A 17,665-nucleotide genomic window follows, 5' to 3' on the forward strand; every position below is an offset into this window, starting at 1 on the left:
AATACCAATTACCGATACATTTTTTTACGTGACGGTAGAGGAGCTCCTAAAGTTTGTGAAGCCAGAGGCCAAAGTCGAACATAAGCCGCTCACTAACACTTATAATTAGGATACGTCCCTAGTGGTTAGAAAATCCTTCCCTTTAAGGTTGAAGCCCCCAGAAGATATGTGAAGAACCCCCTCCGCCCCTATTAGGTAAGAGCCCTCAGTAGGTAGGGAATACCCTCTATTAGGTAGTATCCTCCAGTAGGTAGGTAATTCCCCCTATAAGGAAGAAGCCCCTAGTAGGAAGGTAATGAATCCCCCACCCCCTATTTGTTAGAATCCCCCTTGTTAGATAGAAGCCCCCAGTAGGTAGGTAGGGAATCCCCCTATTTGCTTGAAGCCCCAGTTGGTTGGTAGGGAATCCCACCTATTAGGTAGAAACTTCCAAGAGGTTGCGAACACTCGCTATTAGGTAGAAGCCCCCAGTACATAGTGAATCCCCCCTATTCGGTAGGGATTCCCCAGTAGGTAGAGAATCACCCCCTTCATTACCTAGAAGCCCTCAGTAGGTAGAGGACCCCCCTATTAGGTAGAAGCCTCCAGTGGGTATAGAATCCCTCCTATTAGGTAGAAGTAGGTAGATGATACCCCCCCAATTAGGTAGAAGCCCCCCCCAAGTCGTTTCCCCCCCCCCCCCCAACAAGTACCGTCCAAAAGAAAATAATAAAAATCCTCCTCACCCTCCCCTCTACCCCTGCACTGAGGCCTCCACATCCTCCGCTCTGTTAGTGGTGCAGGAACCGCCATGCGATGAGATGACATCAGTACTCGTCAGGTCCTGCACCCCTCCGGAGTAACTGAGTGAACGATGAAGAGGCCGCAGCACTGGAGCGGAAGAGAGGTGAGAGGGATTTTTATTATTTATTTTTACGGTGTGCAGGTATCGGGGAATCGTGCAGATGGTATCGGGACATCCCTAATTCTAGGGTTTGAGTGGCTGATGCGCCCACGTCATGTGACTGTTCTTACCGGAATGCGCCAGGTTTTCTTGCTTTGATCACCGGGTGGCAGCGGTTTGATGACTCATTGGATTGTGGACATCTCTGCAGGAGAGATTCCATCTACTAATCTGTATCACCCCCCAGCACGGCGTGTGTGACCCCCACTCACCCTGACACTAAGCACCAGTTGGGTACGACCTCTGCCCCTTCACCTCTGACCTGTTGTTTTTTATTTTTTCCTTTTTTTTTTTATTTTTTTGGATTCTTTTGTACCATTTTAGAAATACATAAAGCTGTATACAGGTGGAGTGAGCTCATTGGCTGAGCAGATAGTCAATCAGCTTCAAAAGAAGGAAACCCCCAAGCCTCTGTTTGGGAAAAAAGTGGTAAGCGTTACCGTGGTGATGGGTTACATAGATGATCACTGGTTTGTTTCTTGTTTGTTTTTCACATTTTTATAAAAAAAAAAATATTTTTTTGGTAAATAGTTATGATAAAGTTTTTGGAAAATGTTTGCTTCTGCACACCTTTGGCGCCCTCTGGTGGTCATTGGTAGAATTGATTTAACTTTTTTTTTTCCGAATTATCTTATCTCTTACTGCAGCCCAAGAAGTTTCCATGTCCCGTCTGAGACGTCCTCCTTATGTGGGGGCCCTCAGTGAAGTGTGTGACCCATTTTTTAGAGCGCTCTTCCTTATTAACCCTTTCCTATGCTCTGTTCGAATGCAGGGGTCTTTCAGGAAAGAATTCCCTCAGAACCTCGGGGGCAGCGACGTCTGTTACTTCTGCCGCAGAAGAGTTTACGTCATGGAGCGTCTGAGCGCGGAGGGGAAATTCTTCCATCGAAGCTGCTTTAAATGTGACTACTGCAACACCACCCTGCGTCTATCCTGCTACGCCTACGACCTGGAGGACGGTGAGTAATATGTTGGGGGGGTCGGCGCAAACACACATCTCGTGTATGGTTTGACTGCTGCTGGGGCATGTGTTTTGCCTGGGGTTTTTATAAAGTTTTTTGGCTGGGGTTTTTATAAAGAAGAAAATATATATCTCTACTTACCTGCCCCCGATCTCCCGTTCAGCTCTTTTTGATACCCTGATCTACCTGTTAGCTCAGCCAATCACTGGCTAAGATGGGATACCGCTTTGGCCAGTGATTGGTAGCTGAACAGGCAGGTCCTGCGCTGAACCCTTTTTTCGGAAACCAGAAGAGGACGGGAGATGGGGGGAACTGGGTAGGGTAAGTATAGGTATTTTTTTTTATTTATTTAGCAACATGAGATATTTATAGATATAGATATCTCTATGTATGTTTGTAATAAATATATATGTCTAAATGTGTATATATTAGAAAAAAATATTTATACTTACCCTAGCCAGCTCCTTCAATCTCCTGTCGTCTTCCTGCTTCAAAACAAGGGATCTGTTGAGGATATGTCTGTTCAGCAAATCACTGGGACTGCTAGGACCCCCTGTAATCACAGGAACAGGGGTCCCGTGTCCCCTGTTTGAGTTGAGCAGTGGTCAGACATTGGGTAATGCCCTCCATTTAACTCTCTAGACCTGAGATAGACATGTACCCCATTAAACAGGGGTTATTCCGAACTAAGGTGTTGTGATCGGTAGAGGTTCCAGTGGTCCGAGTCCCCCACAGATAATAGATATTAGAGAGATTGTCCAGAATTTGAAAAAAACATCTGATTTCTTCCAAAAACAGCGCCACCACACGTGTCTATGGTTGTGTTTGGTATTGCAGCTGAACTACATAACAGTAAATAGGGCTGAGCTGCGATACCACATACAGCTTGTGGAGAGGATGTGTATAACACAGGGGTTGTGGCTGTATTAAATGTTATATTAATGGGGAAGGGGACCGCTATGGGGTCCACCATTACCCCCCCCCATGTATAAATTGCTGAATGATATAGGGTTAAATGGATATAAAGGCAGAAATGTGAGACTGGAGCCTTAGACCCTGTACAGATCTGATGGATACGGGACATCAGGAGTTTTCTATAGTCTCACCTGCCTGAAATGGCTGATATCACGGAGCAATAGATGAGGCCAGCTGCAGGTTTGGTAACCCTGTGTAACTGAAGGGGTTAATCAGCGGCTGCACTCCCTGCCACCTCCTCTGCACTGCCTGTGACATTGACGGCCTTTTGTTCCCTCACACACTGCCACATTGTTACCCGCAGACCATGCGCGGCTGACAGGCCATTCTCCTCCTGTTCCCTGTCCCCTGCCCACAGCTTGGACACTGCTGCTGCTGCACCGAGGCTTCGCCGTCTTTCTTCCAGGTTACGCCCGGCATCGGCTGCTCTAAAATTTTACCCAAAAATCTGGTTTCTTTGCTTTTTTATCTTTTTCTTTTTTTTTATCTATTTTTTTTTTTTCTTCACAGGAAAGTTTTATTGCAAACCGCACTACTGCTACAGGCGTTCTGGCTACAGCCAGAGGAAGAGAGCGGCCGCCCCGGCACAGGTCAGCAAGGTGAGCGATTATATATCGTAGTAGTGTCTGACTCTAGTGAAACTACAACTCCTATCATCTTTGTATTATACTTCTTAAGTTTCCTGTTTTGTGAATAGAATCTGGCACACACAGGAATAAAGCAAAACTGTTTATATAGGATAGGGTCACACTGCGCGTATTTCAGGCTGCGCATGCGCCGACAGCAGGCAAGAGTGAGCTCCCTGCAGCGGCTGGGTAGCTCTGTGTGTCCGCTCGTGACTGCCGGCGGGAAATCCCGCCAGCAGTCATGAGCGGACACACAGAGCTACCCAGCCGCAGTAGGGAGCTCACTCTTGTGACCGCTGTCGGTGAATGCGCATCTGGAAAAAAGCTGTGGATACACTCTGTGTGACTTTCCCGTGTTGTATGTACATGTGTAAAATGACCATTTCTGGTCCCGCAGGAGCTTAAAGGACCTGGAAAGGACACCCCCGATGCTGAAGATCCCGGACGAGCCCCCACGTTGTCCCTTGCTGCTGCAGAGAAGAATCCAGGTACCCGCAGTTCCTTTCTGCGGCGCGCTATGAGCCTGTGTTCCCTGGCGCGGCGGCTGCCGCCGAGAGTGGCGTCCTCCGTAAAGAGTCTGCTGTGCCAAGACCCATTGGACTGTTTTTTCATGTGCCAGCTGACGGTGTTCGGGCTTCCGTTTCTCTATGTCCAGTCTGAAATTCTAATGCAGATATTGGGGGAGTTTCCTTGGTCGCCAGCACCCTGAGGGAAAGCCAGGGGTGCTTTTTTCTCCTGCCAATCTGTCGGGGGTTGTAAAGTTGTCGTAGCGATTCTATGTAGATAATACCACCTGTCACGTGGCGTCATTTATCACCTCTACAATATGGCGATCATCTCATAAGCTTTGTCCATCTTTGCATCTCCATGGTAACAGACTACAAACTCCTCCATGTAGTCTGGTACTGCAGAGACACTACACTCCCTTTCATCTGTCCCCTTATTAATACATTTGGAAGGTTAGAATGATAGAAGGAAGAGCGGATGACTGCAGGATCAGACTACATGAGGGTGGTTTGTTGTCTGTTACCATGGAGACGCCTAGTTCTACACAGGTGCTGTAGACAGAACGGTAGGAGATATCTTTTTTTCAGAGCTGCATATGGGAAATGTATTTTAATATTATGCTTTAGACTTTGGATGGTTCACTACTTTTGTTTTATATTACTGCCGTTTTATTTTTGTATGATGGGAGTTGTAGCGAGAATGTGTTTGCCGTTTCCTGCTAAAAAAGTGAGAACGGGTAAAATTTTTATTAACTGGTACCAAAGACATTTTTTTTTTTTTTTTTTTTTTTATTTTTTTTTTTGTCTCTGTAATGAGAATTTGACGATTTAAGGTCAGGGAGTATTTATGTATCAGGAAGTTTTAGTATTTTTTTTTTTTTTTTTTAAAGGGGTATTCCAGGCAAAAACTGGCTCCGGAAAGTTAAACAGATTTGTAAATGACTTCTATTAAAAAATCTTAATCCTTCCAATAGTTATTAGCTTCTGAAGTTGAGTTGTTGTTTTCTGTCCATTTGCTCAATGAGGACTCGCGTCCCGGGAGCTGTGCAGTTCCTATGGGGATATTTTCCCATCATGCACAGCTCCCGGGATGTGACATCATCATTGAGCAGTTAGACAGAAAACTTCAGAAGCTAATAACTATTGGAAGGATTAAGATTTTTTAATAGAAGTAATTTACAAATCTGTTTAACTTTCTGGAGCCAGTTGATGTATATAAAAAGTTTTTGCCTGGAATACCCCTTTAATTTTGAATTCGAATGTAAAATTTTCCGTATGAAATGCAGTCACAGTTGAGAAGTTTTTTGAGTTATATTTGTGTAAAATTTTTTACAATTTTATTTTCACTCTATAGTTTGGGTCTCAGCGCACACTTTCAGTTTGATACTTGAAATATTTATTTTGCTTTTGTTTCGCACAATTTTAGCATCAGTTTGTCAAATTTTTTATTTATACTTACACACACACATATATATATATATTTATTATTTTTTGTCTTCATATTTTTGAGCACTGAAAGTATTACTGAGTTTATGTTGTAATTTAGTCATCTTTTGGTTTTGGTACAGAATATAAAATAATTGTTTTTTTATGTTCCCAACCTGTATTATCCTGGTAGATATTAAGATTAGATATACCGGTAGTAGATAGTTAAAAATTTATTCTCATTTTATTTTTATCTTATATTTTTTTGATCGGATTTAGTTTTTTTTTTTTTTTTTTTTACTTTACCATTTTACCTATTAATCAGATAAAAAAAAAAAATTATTAATTTACTCTCCAGGAATTTTAAGGAGTCCCACTCTCAGTATTAGGTTGCATTTTGATCGTCCAGGTCTCCAAACTGTGGCCCTCTAGCTGTTGCAAAACTACAACTCCCAGCATGCCCGGACAGCCCTTGGCTGTCCGGGCATGCTGGGAGTTGTAGTTTTGCAACAGCTGGAGGAACCCTGTTTGGAAAACACTGCTTTAAGCCTAAGGGAAGAGCAATCCTCCAGCCAAGGTTTCCTCCACTGGGGTTTTGCTGGGAATTATTTTGCACCAGCTGGAGGTCCGCAGTTTGGAGACCACTGTATTAGGAGATACCGTATATCGCGCCCATTTTTCGTTTGACTGCAGAGCGCACTTTAGCTTCCAAGAACACTGGATATAGAATTTTTTAAAATTTTAAAGTATTATTTTTATGGTGGTTTTGTGTTGTTTTGGTTCTACCGCTGGAGACCTCAGTCCACCGGTTATGACCTGGTACTTTGCTGGTGTCTGAAGCTACTGTAGAAGTATTATGTCGGAATCGTACATTTTCGCTATATTATATGTGACTGGCGGGATCCATGTTGTTGCGCTTGGCGGAAATATTTATTTACATTATGCTCGCTGCTATGATTTCGTTACTGACGGGCGCTTTGTGTGAGCGAAAGAGAAAAATCTGATTAATAACGCACATCCTGCTTAAATATCCAGACTCTTATATGAAGGCGTCTCTAGTGTTCAGCTTCCCGCTTGTTTTAGCCGGGACACCCAGACTCCAAGCATAAGTAGGAAGCTGAACCCTTGTTCTAGCAGGAACATACAGACCCAAAACAATGAGCAGGGAGAGAAGTGTTCAGCTTCCCGCTTGTTCTACACCCAGATCCCAAACAATAAGCGGAAAAAAAGGTGTTCAGCATTTTGCTTGTTCTAGCATGAATACCTAGTCTAGAAACAATGAGTGGGGGAAAAAGTGTTCAGCTTCCTGCTTGTTTTAGTCTGAACACCCGGTCTCCAAACAGTGAGCGGGGAGAAAAGCGTTCAACTTCCCGCTTGTTCTAGCCTTAACACCCAGACCCCAAACAATGCGTTGGGAAAGACAGCGTGGAGAGGTGTTCAGCTTCCCGCTTCTTCTAGCTTGAGCACCCAGAAGCCAAACAATGAGCGTAAAGAGAAGCCGGAAGCTGAACCCTTGTTCTAACAAGAACACACAGACTGCAGACGATAAGCAGAGAGAGAGATGCGTTCAGCTTCCCACTTGTTCTAGCCTTAACACCCAGACCCCAAACAATGAGTGGGGAAAGACAGCATGGAGAGAAGTGTTCAGCTTCCTGCTTGTTTTAGCCTGAACACACAGACCCCAAACAATGAGCGAGAAAAGAGAGCAGGGAGAGAAGCTTTCCACTTCCTGCTTGTTCTAGTCTGAACACCCAGACCCCAAACAGTGAGTGGGGAGAGAAGCGTTCAGCTTCCCCATCCTTCTAGCCTGAACACCCAGACTCCAAACAATGAGCGGCAATAGAAGCGTTCAGCTTCCTGCTTTTTCTATCCTCAACACCCAGACCCCAAACAATGAGCTGAGACAGAATTGTTAAGCCTCCTGCTTGTTTTAGCCTGGACACCCAGACCCCGAACAATGAGCGGGGAGAGAAGTGTTCAGCTTCCTGCTTGTTCTAACCTGAAGACCCAAACAATGAAAACTTTTGGCCTGTTAAATTTTTATCTATTTATTTATTTTTTAAAGTGACAGGTACACTTCGGGCCAAATCCCCAGTAGACCACCCAGATGACCAGAGGAGCTAGGAAAGAATTTGTTGTCCCCAAACCATACATTTCTCTTACAGCTTTATTAATCAGATTTTTGTAAGACTCCTGTGGATAAGCTCAGTATTACCGCTATATAATCCCATCATTGTGCTTCATCTTGTCTGTCCCGCTACGTGTCGTCCTACTTTCTCTATGTCGATAATAACGTGTGCCGGTACTTGAGACGCTTCTACGAAAACCGTACACGATGCCGTTACTAAAGCGCATATCTCTTTAAGTGTCAGTATATTACACTATTACTCTTCTGCATCCATATGTTACAAGAATTTCCATGTTATTACTAGAGCTGCACAACCGGCAAAGCTTCTGTAGATATTAGGGAACTGCACGACTACGGGTCAGTGTCAGCAGGCAACGCAATAGTGTTATGTATATCTACCCCCCCAGACAATGCGCAACTGCACTTTTTATGCTTATCGAGGTTACATTTAGTAATACATTACTGTTTCTTTTATTGTATTAATCCTTAGTCTATCCTCCTCCAGTCACCTCCAGAGCTGCACTCGGAATTCTTATGGCTGACCGAGCCGTCGCGCGCGCATTGCATTAAGATGATGATTTACCACACACAGTGCTTTGCACCCTTAGTAAAACTACTACTCCCATCATGCGCTGGTCAGTGTTGTAGTTAAGCTCTACATCAGTGGTTGCAAAACTACAACTCCCAGCATGCCCGGACAGCCGCTGGCTGTCCGGGCATGCTGAGAGTTGTAGTTTTGCTACAGCCAAGGTTTCCCTTGAGGTTTCCTCCACTGTGGTGTTTTTTTGAACATATTTTATGTAGATCTTTGAACAGCTTTGGATGTAACTAGAGTTCTCTCTGTCCCCCTACCATTGGGCATTGCAGCACTTGTAGTCCTTTCCTGTAGTGGATGCTCTCTTGGCCCCTTCTCATTGTTGTGTGACCCCCTGTACCCCGTGTGTGTCTCAGTATCTCTGTTCCTGTGTCATGCTTTGTAATGTTGTGTTTTCTCCACTTTTTTTTTATCTCTGTTGCACTTTTTAAGTTAATAAATTAAAGCTTTTCAATTTTTTTCCTGCTGGTTTCTGAGTTTTTTTTATTTTCTATGGGTGGAGGAGGGGCTTTAAAAAAAAATAAAATAAATGCTCAGCTGCTCTGCACTGATCACCAATTGAGTTACATTGATTTAGGCTCCATTCACACCCAAAGCTGCATCGACTGTTCGACTGATGAGAGCCTAGACGTGTGAACCTGTGAGGGCTGTTGGAACGATGGACACAGCTTTGGATGTGACTGGAGAGGCTGAATACACATCCATAATAAGCAGGTCGTTATAACGCAACAAGAAACCGTATTACGCAATAAGTATCCGGCAGCCGTGGTGGTGCAATATCTCCTCCCGGTATGCAGGTTATGTAATGGTGTACATGAGAGACTTCCAGCTCAAAGAATCTCAAATTTTTTTCACCATCTTGAAAAAACGCAGCACTAGTAGAGCGATAAATATTTGCGCTGACGCGTTTCAAGCAAAGATGCATGTCTGTTTTTGGGCACAAATTAGTATTTGAGCTGACGCGTTTTGGGGCAAAACACGTGACTGATAGAACCAACACATTTTAAGCTTGACGTATTTAGGAGATATAACAAATCAGTGGTAAAAGCAACAGATTTTGGGTATAACAAATCACAGCTAGAGCTGACGCTTTTCGGGCAAAACGCTTAACTGGTAGAGCCAATGTGCTTCAGGCATAACACAGTGTAGACTTAACTCGTTTTGGGCATGAAACATCACCTGGTAGAACCAACGCGTTTTGGAAGATAATTTTCCGAAAAGGGACAAAATACTATGGGCATCCATGACCCTTTGGTGTACCTTTGACTGGGTTTAGTCACATGATTCTCCATAAAAATGCATGGGCAATTCCGGCATTTTTATGGGCGCAGATGTGGCAGGAGGACCTAATTTATGTTCAGGGGTTTTCCCACCTTTGGAACATTCAGCTGCACACAGGTGTTATGGATTCTCTTGTGGATGCCCAGAGTGTTTTGTCCCGCTTGGGAACCTCTACCCAGCCCTGATGAAGAACAGTTCACTGTCCAAAACACGTCGGCTCTATACAATTTTTACATAAATATATATTTTTTATACAAATCTTGTAGTTGGAAGTTGTTCTACATGCCCTTGAGTCCAAGGATGTTTCTGTATGCCCCTAATCTACAGGAAGTGTAATGATGTAGTCTGCAGCCCCCTCCGTTCCCGATCCCCACTTTTGTTGTCTATCTCCTTTTTTCTGTCATTTGTTTTATTTAGTATTTTTTTTCTGTTTTCTATTTTTTGCTTTTATTTTTCCCCCATTGGCCCCTGGTTATATATAGACAGTATATAATCCAGCCCACTAGTACCGTGCATTGTACAGATTTTTTATTTTTTCCCTCACCTGCAGAGGGCAGCAGCAAGTATGAGCTTCAGATATTTTCTTTCAACAAAATGTTATTGTTTTCAAGAAGAAAAAAAAATAAATAAAAAAAATATATATATAAATATGTATGTGTGTATATATATATATATATATATATATATATATATATATATATATATATAAATAAAATTTTGACCAATTTCTACATTTTATGGGCTCTATGTATGGTGTGTAGCCAGTCTATATATCTGTATCTAATGACCTCACTGAGGGGCGAGGATGCAAGTAGGGATAATTGATTTAAAAAAAAAAGTAAAATAAAATAAAACTAACTTTAAAATTAAATAAAAATATTTATTTTATTTAAAAAATTACCGGTAAGTAAATTTTTTTAAATTTATTTTAATAAAAAATAATTTTTAGTTCTTATAGTTTATATTTATTTCAGGGGCCTAGAATGAAACAATATAATTGCATAGTAGGTACTATACTATAAATATATATATTTTATAATAAAAATTTAGGTTCCTATAGTCTTTATTTATTTCAGGGGCTTAGAATTGATAATTTATTTTTAATTTATCGTAAAATTTTGGTATTTTTTTTCCTTCCAAACTCCAAATTTCTGCTTTTAATGGATATATAGGATATATAAAAAAAAATACAAATCTATTTTCACACTGATACATTATATCTTATAATAAAGAAGGAATTTTTCAGTGTCTCTGATATATTCGTTGGTCTCGTCGCACAAGGAATTGAGATTATATTTGGGGAATACGGTGACAGAAAACAGGAAATCCATTGGGGTATCGATGGATCAAGACAACGTTTTTAATTTTTTTCTATTACCAGAATCATACAGTTACTGTACATTATTTTCTGTAGACACAACGCCACCTAGAGGCAAGAAAAACAAAACAATAATACATACAATTTCCAAGCCACAATGTATAGACAGGATGATCCCCGCCAGTCCCCAGAGCGCCCCCTACTGGTCCAACCGTTGACACCGCGCTGTGTTCGTCTCTTTTAGGTCCTAGTGTGAACGGTGTCGAGGATCACACTGTAGCCAAGAGGTTACGAGCCACTCCGGAGCGTATAGAGCTGGAGAACTACAGAGTGTCCATGCAGAAGGAGGAGCTGGAGGAGGTGCCCGAGGAGACCCTGGCGGAACACAACCTGAGCAGCCTCCTCGATAAAGGGGGAGAGGAGGAAGAGGAGGCCGCCAGCAGGTGACAACATAACTGCACTGCTATATATCTGTATATAGGGGGCAGTATTATAGGAGTTATATTCTTGTATATAGGAGCAGTATTATAGTAGTTATATTCTTGTATATAGGAGCAGTATTATAGTAGATATATTCTTGTATATAGGAGGCAGTATTATAGTAGTTATATTCTTGTATATAGGGGCAGTATTATAGTAGTTATATTCTTGTATATAGGAGGCAGTATTATAGTAGTTATATTCTTGAATATAGGGGCAGCATTATAGTAGATATATTCTTGTATATAGGGGCAGTATTGTAGTAGTTATATTCTTGTATATAGGAGCAGTATTATAGTAGTTATATTCTTTTATATAGGAGCAGTATTATAAGAGTTATATTCTTGTATATAGGAGCAGTATTATAGGAGTTATATTCTTGTATATAGGAGCAGTATTATAGTAGTTATATTATTGTATATAGGGGCAGTATTATAGTAGATATATTCTTGTATATAGGGGCAGTATTGTAGTAGTTATATTCTTGTATATAGGAGCAGTATTATAGTAGTTATATTCTTGTATATAGGAGCAGTATTATAGTAGTTATATTATTGTATATAGGAGGCAGTATTATAGTAGTTATATTCTTGTATATAGGAGGCAGTATTATAGTAGTTATATTCTTGTATATAGGAGGCAGTATTATAGTAGTTATATTCTTGTATATAGGAGCAGTATTATAGTAGTCATATTCTTGTATATAAGTGCAGTATTATAGTAGTTATATTCTTGTATATAGGAGCAGTATTATAGTTGTTATATTCTTGTATATAGGAGCAGTATTATAGTAGCTATATTCTTGTATATAGGAGACAGTATTATAGTAGTTATATTCTTGTATATAGGAGCAGTATTATAGTAGTTATATTCTTGTATATAGGAGCAGTATTATAGTAGTTATATTCTTGTATATAGGAGCAGTATTATAGTAGCTATATTCTTGTATATAGGAGACAGTATTATAGTAGTTATATTCTTGTATATAGGAGCAGTATTATAGTAGTTATATTCTTGTATATAGGAGCAGTATTATAGTAGTTATATTCTTGTATATAGGAGCAGTATTATAGTAGTTATATTCTTGTATATAGGAGCAGTATTATAGTAGTTATATTCTTGTATATAGGAGCAGTATTATAGTAGTTATTTGTGTGTACATAGGGGTAGTATTACATTATTACTACTGTGGTATTGTTTTTTTCTCTTTACAGTAGCTCAGAGTCTGAGATGGAGGAGGATGAGGAGGAGGAGCAGGAGGATGGTGAAGACCATCTTCCCTCTTCTGATCTCGGCGGTGTCCCCTGGAAGGAGGCTGTAAAGATTCATGCAAAACTGAAGGGTCGGGGTGCGGATGAGATGGTAGGAGACAACGCTGCGGGGCCGGGTGTCAGTGAGGATGAGGAGGAAGATGAAGAAGAAGAGGAGGAGGATGAAGAGGAGGAGGAGCCATCTAGTGAAGGTCAGTCTATATTTTTGTACATTTGTCCAATTTACATGTTCTGATCAGATTTTTCCCCCTTACACAATAGAGACCAGTTTGTTACATCTTTTTGGGATCCCTACCTTACATATATATCGTGTTTCTCCGAAAATAGGACCGGGTCTTATATAAATTTTAGCCCCAAAAAACACACTAGGGCTAATTTTCAGGGTAGGGCTTATTTATCTATGGTATGCACATTGAACAACATGGCGGTTCCACGGTATTTACCCCCCCATTATCATCATGTGATATACGCGAGCTGCGCATATCACATGATGATAATGGGGGGGGGGGTTGTAAATGCCCCCCAACGTCCCTAACCCCACCCCCACCCCCGCCGGTTTATCAGCCCAGCGCTACACCCCACAATCCCCACATCGGGTTACTGATCATTTGTCACCTGCGAGCGCAGCTTCTCTCCCCCCCCCCCTGCCAAATAATTATCAGCCGCTGCGCTGTATCTATTCCTGTGCCCGGGCTGCAAATATTAAAAAGCAATCTTTAACTTACCTTCGTCCTCCGTTCCACCGTTGCTAAGGAACCGGCCTCATGGTCCCTCCGCTGTTCTTGCTGCTTCCTGGTGTTGTGACGTCTCAGAGCCTTCAGCCTATCACCGGCTGCAGCGATGTCCCTCCTGAGCGCATTGTCATGTAAGGAGCCGGCCGGCGAGCGAGAACAGCGGAGGACAGCGAGGCCGGTTCCTTAGCAACGGGGGAACGGAGGACGAAGGTAAGTTAAAGATTGCTTTTTAATATTTGCAGCCCGGGCATTGTCTAGGTCAGTGGTCTTCAACCTGCGGACCTCCAGATGTTGCAAACATTTGCAACATCTGGAGGTCCGCAGGTTGGAGACCACTGGTCTAGGTCTTATTATCGGGGTAGGGCTTAAATTGCAGCCCACCCCGATAATCCGGCTAGGGCCTATTTTCGGGGAAACACGGTATATATTCCACGTTATGACCATATTGTATGTATTGAACCATTTAATCTCAGAAATAAAGAATATTCCGGTCCCACGGCTGCTAATGTGGCTTCCAGATAGGATCGGGCAGCTTTCCTGAATCATAATGGAAGGTGTGGGAGATATACGCCTGGCCATGGAGAAGCTGAGTGACAGCTCTGTGCCTGTAGGACATCACCCAGCTTTCCCAGAACCGGATGTAATAATCTCCTACACTAGTTTCTGTCCTTTTTGATTGAGGAATACAGAGACTACCCTCCTATGAAACCACAACCCCCATCATGACAGTCAGGTTGTCACTCAATGCTGGACATTATAGTATAACCACAGGTTTCAGACCCCTGGTATACAGAATGGTCTTTTCCTGTATTTTGGGGGGAGGGGTTGGTTTATGATCCCCTCCGCATCCACCATTCCCATCAAACAAAATATTCCTATTTCAAAATCAAGTCCCAACGTGTTTCTCATCCAAATCATATCTGCTGCATCAGGGGACATATGGGAATGGAAGGATCTATTATTTCATGACTTTCTTCTCTCTCATTGACCTTTCCTCTCATCTCTTGTCTTTCTCTCCATCTTTGTCTCCATTGCTGTGGGGGTGGGGAGGGGGCGGGGCCGACTCTATTGCGCCCTCTTGTGCAGAGGGAGAGTACTGCCCCTGGGAGAGAGAGCTTCAACAGGGTCTATGGCTTCAGCGTATCTCTGACGAAGACACAGTTGGTACATTTAAAGGTATCCTGCTGCTGCCAGCTATCCCGCCGATGCCGCCACTTTTTCTTATCCCTCCCTTCTTTCCAGCAAAGAAAATATTAACACCCGCAATCATTCCCACACCACTGAGATGGCTCAGACATTGCACATGGAGGCTCTATCATGTCTTCTACTCGCCTCACAATTCTTCTTCCATTAGCTGTGACCCCACTCTTGCTGCATTGTGGGATATCAGGCTACATATCCCGCCCGTCATCTCCCGTGTGCCACGCTGCATTGTGGGAGATGATGGGCGGGGATATGTAGCCTGATCTCCAGCAGGGGGCAGCCATCAGCATCCGGTGGTGTAGGATGCTTCCCGCGTGCATGATTTGCCCCTGATATGGATCTAATATTTGTTACCCCCCTGCATGGGCAGATTCCGGATCTGGTTTGGAATTAACACATTGTCTTCCGGAGATGCGGTGGGTGTGGCCCCAGCGGTGTCCTGCATGTTGCGTTTTTTTTGTTTTTGTTTTTAAATCCCTGGCTCTGGTTTTTGGGATATTGAGGGTAGTAGTCCTGCTGGAGATGCCCCTGGACTTATCGCCACCAACTCCAGATTTGATTGGCTGCTGTGTGTCCCCTGCTGCGCCGATCAGTATGCCTCCTGTAACTGTGCATGTGTCTGCCGGGAGTATATACTATATACATGTGCTGTATATCTACTGGTAACTAACAGCCTGCGCTCTCGTCTCTGGTTTACGTTTTAAAGGGCCACTCTGTGTGTCGGTGTTTTCCAACCAGTGTGCCTCCAGCTGTTGCAAAACTACAACTCCCAGCAAGCCTGGACAGCCTCCGACACTTAGGAGAAGGAAAATACCCCGGTGGAGGAAACCTGTAGGGAAACCATGGCCGAGGGACATACTGGTTGGCAAATGCTGCTTTGTATAATGACATTGTGCAGCTTTCTGATGCGTTTCAATCCATTTACCATTTTCAGGATCTCTGCTTGCTGCCTGTGAATTGAAGTATGGTCATAGTTTCCCATTTTGCTCAGTGCTTGATAGGTGTAGTTCTCACAATATCATAGCGAGTGACCGTAGATGCAACAGATTTTTAGACAAAATGTACATTATTTCAGGACTGAATAAACACAGGACCTTTAATTTATACATCTAAAAGTAGATGAACCAATAAAAAAGTAAGTTTAGACTAAAGGCATATATGTGTGTATGGCCCCCTTTGCTACTTGGCCAGATAAATTAGACCAAAGATTGTCACAATTGTTAATGAAGCACTGTCAGAAAACAAAATATTTCTGTTATTTCAAAATCAAGCCCCAACATGTTTCTCCTTCAAAAGATATCTTCTTCATCAGGGAACATATGGGATCATACAGACAGATACACCTTAAAGGAAACGTGGCATGTTTGTGTATTGCATCTTTTTTATCATGCCATGCTATACAATTTTATTTGTATGATCTTGCCATATGTCCCCTGATGAGGCCAGACATCTTTTAGGGAGAGGAAACACGTCTGGATAAAATTTTTTAAAGAAAAGGAATAATAAGGAATAAAAGGAATCTTTTTTTTGGGACACAACTGTCTAATTGGGGTCAGTATCGGATGTATTGTTGCCCCAACACCTCCTGTGTGTTTCCTATATTATCTGTTCCAAACTACTATTGCCTTTTTGGCAGAATTTTGCAATGTTTAAAGTGTACCGGAGAATGCGCTGGGAGAAGTCCTCTTCCTGCTCTATGTCACGTGATCGAGACATGCTCCATAGACTTAGATTGCAAGTGTGTCTCAATCACGTGATACAGAGCCGGGAGTAAACGTGCGATGGCTTCTCCCTCCTCATTTTCCTGATCGGTGGAGGTCTGAACACTGAGACCCCCGCTGATTAAAACTTTTGACAGGTCGCTAAAATTTCGTGTTTATACACTGCTTGGTAACTCAAATCGGGCTGTAATAACTTACCCTAAGGGTGCGTTCACACGACCGTCTGTCCCCGTTTTTTCCCCTCGTTTAGGTTCCGTTGTTGCTGCTTGTAAACTGATTACAAACGGTGGTAAAATAATCCCATTGATGTCATTGGGATTTTTTTTACAATCCTTTCTCATTCGTTTGCACCCGTCTGCGCTCATTTCAGGTTTTTTTTACGTGAGAAAAGATGGTGCATGCAGTATTTTTTCTCCTGTCAAGAAAACGGAAGAAAAAACGGACACCGTAAATTTAACATTGAAGTCTATGGAAAACGGATGAGCCTTTAATTTCATCCGTTTGCATCAGTTTTTTCAATCCGTTTTTACTTCTGAGCATGCTCAGAACAAAAAAACATATATTTTGTTTTATTAACTGAACAATAAAGGATCCAAATGGATAACATTCGTTTGCATCCATTATTGTCGTTTTTTTAGTTTTTTTAAAGTCCGTTTTTTTTGGGATGGGAGAAGAACAGGACGGGTCTAGACGGCCGTGTGAACGCAGCCTAAGATACATTGTAATAACTCTTACCCTAACATAATATATTGTAATAACTCCTAACTAGAGATGAGCGAATTTACAGTAAATTTGATTCGTCACGAACTTCTCGGCTCGGCAGTTGATGACTTATCCTGCATAAATTAATTCAGCTTTCAGGTGCTCCCATGGGCTGGAAAAGGTGGATACAGTCCTAGGAGACTCTTTCCTAGGACTGTATCCACCTTTTCCAGCCCACCGGAGCACCTGAAAGCTGAACTAATTTATGCAGGATAAGTCATCAACTGCCGAGCCGAGAAGTTTGTGACGAATCAAATTTACTGTAAATTCGCTCATCTCTACTCCTAACATTATACATTGTAATAACTCTTAACCTAAGATGATACATTTTAACAAGTCCATCAAGTATGAGTTTCTTTTTTTTATTTTTATTTTAAAATGTTTTTTTTTTTTTTAAGTCTCCGTTCACTGACAGGAAGCAGAGATCTTGACTGAAACATTTGGAAAGTTGCAGAACTTTTCATTATACAAGGCTTAGGCTTCTTCCATTTTCTTATATGGTGTTCACCAGGCGTAGATGCTGGTGGTCTCATCCATGTCTCCTATCTCTAGTGTGCAGTCTTCTATAGGTGGCGGGCCTCATGGGGGGGATGCTGTAGCTGATTAACCCTTGCACTGCTTCTTCTGTACCCTCCACATTATGCAGCAGCTCTGCTTTCTGTTTCTGGTATATAACAGTCTTTCCTGTCTCTTGTCTGTCTCCTGTCTCTGTTCATGTTGTCTCTCTCCTGTCTC

The 17,665-nt window shown here is 42.3% G+C and overlaps 1 protein-coding gene across 4 annotated transcripts in view; it reads left to right on the forward strand.

Annotated features, from left to right (window-relative positions):
- The window catches only part of MICAL3 (microtubule associated monooxygenase, calponin and LIM domain containing 3), a 147,501-nt gene that overhangs the window by 94,214 nt on the left and 35,622 nt on the right, over nucleotides 1–17,665 (forward strand). The window contains exons 21-27 of one of the 4 annotated variants that reach the window (XM_056517919.1): nucleotides 1,268–1,372; nucleotides 1,716–1,902; nucleotides 3,391–3,479; nucleotides 3,904–3,994; nucleotides 11,004–11,202; nucleotides 12,454–12,701; nucleotides 14,331–14,420. In XM_056517919.1, the coding sequence (XP_056373894.1) occupies nucleotides 1,268–1,372; nucleotides 1,716–1,902; nucleotides 3,391–3,479; nucleotides 3,904–3,994; nucleotides 11,004–11,202; nucleotides 12,454–12,701; nucleotides 14,331–14,420 (1,009 nt within the window). The other 3 variants (XM_056517917.1, XM_056517918.1, XM_056517920.1) reach the window with 3 other exon arrangements.

The sequence above is a fragment of the Hyla sarda genome, chromosome 4, assembly GCF_029499605.1.
Source record: "Hyla sarda isolate aHylSar1 chromosome 4, aHylSar1.hap1, whole genome shotgun sequence".
In the NCBI taxonomy this organism is placed as follows: Eukaryota; Metazoa; Chordata; class Amphibia; order Anura; family Hylidae; genus Hyla; species Hyla sarda.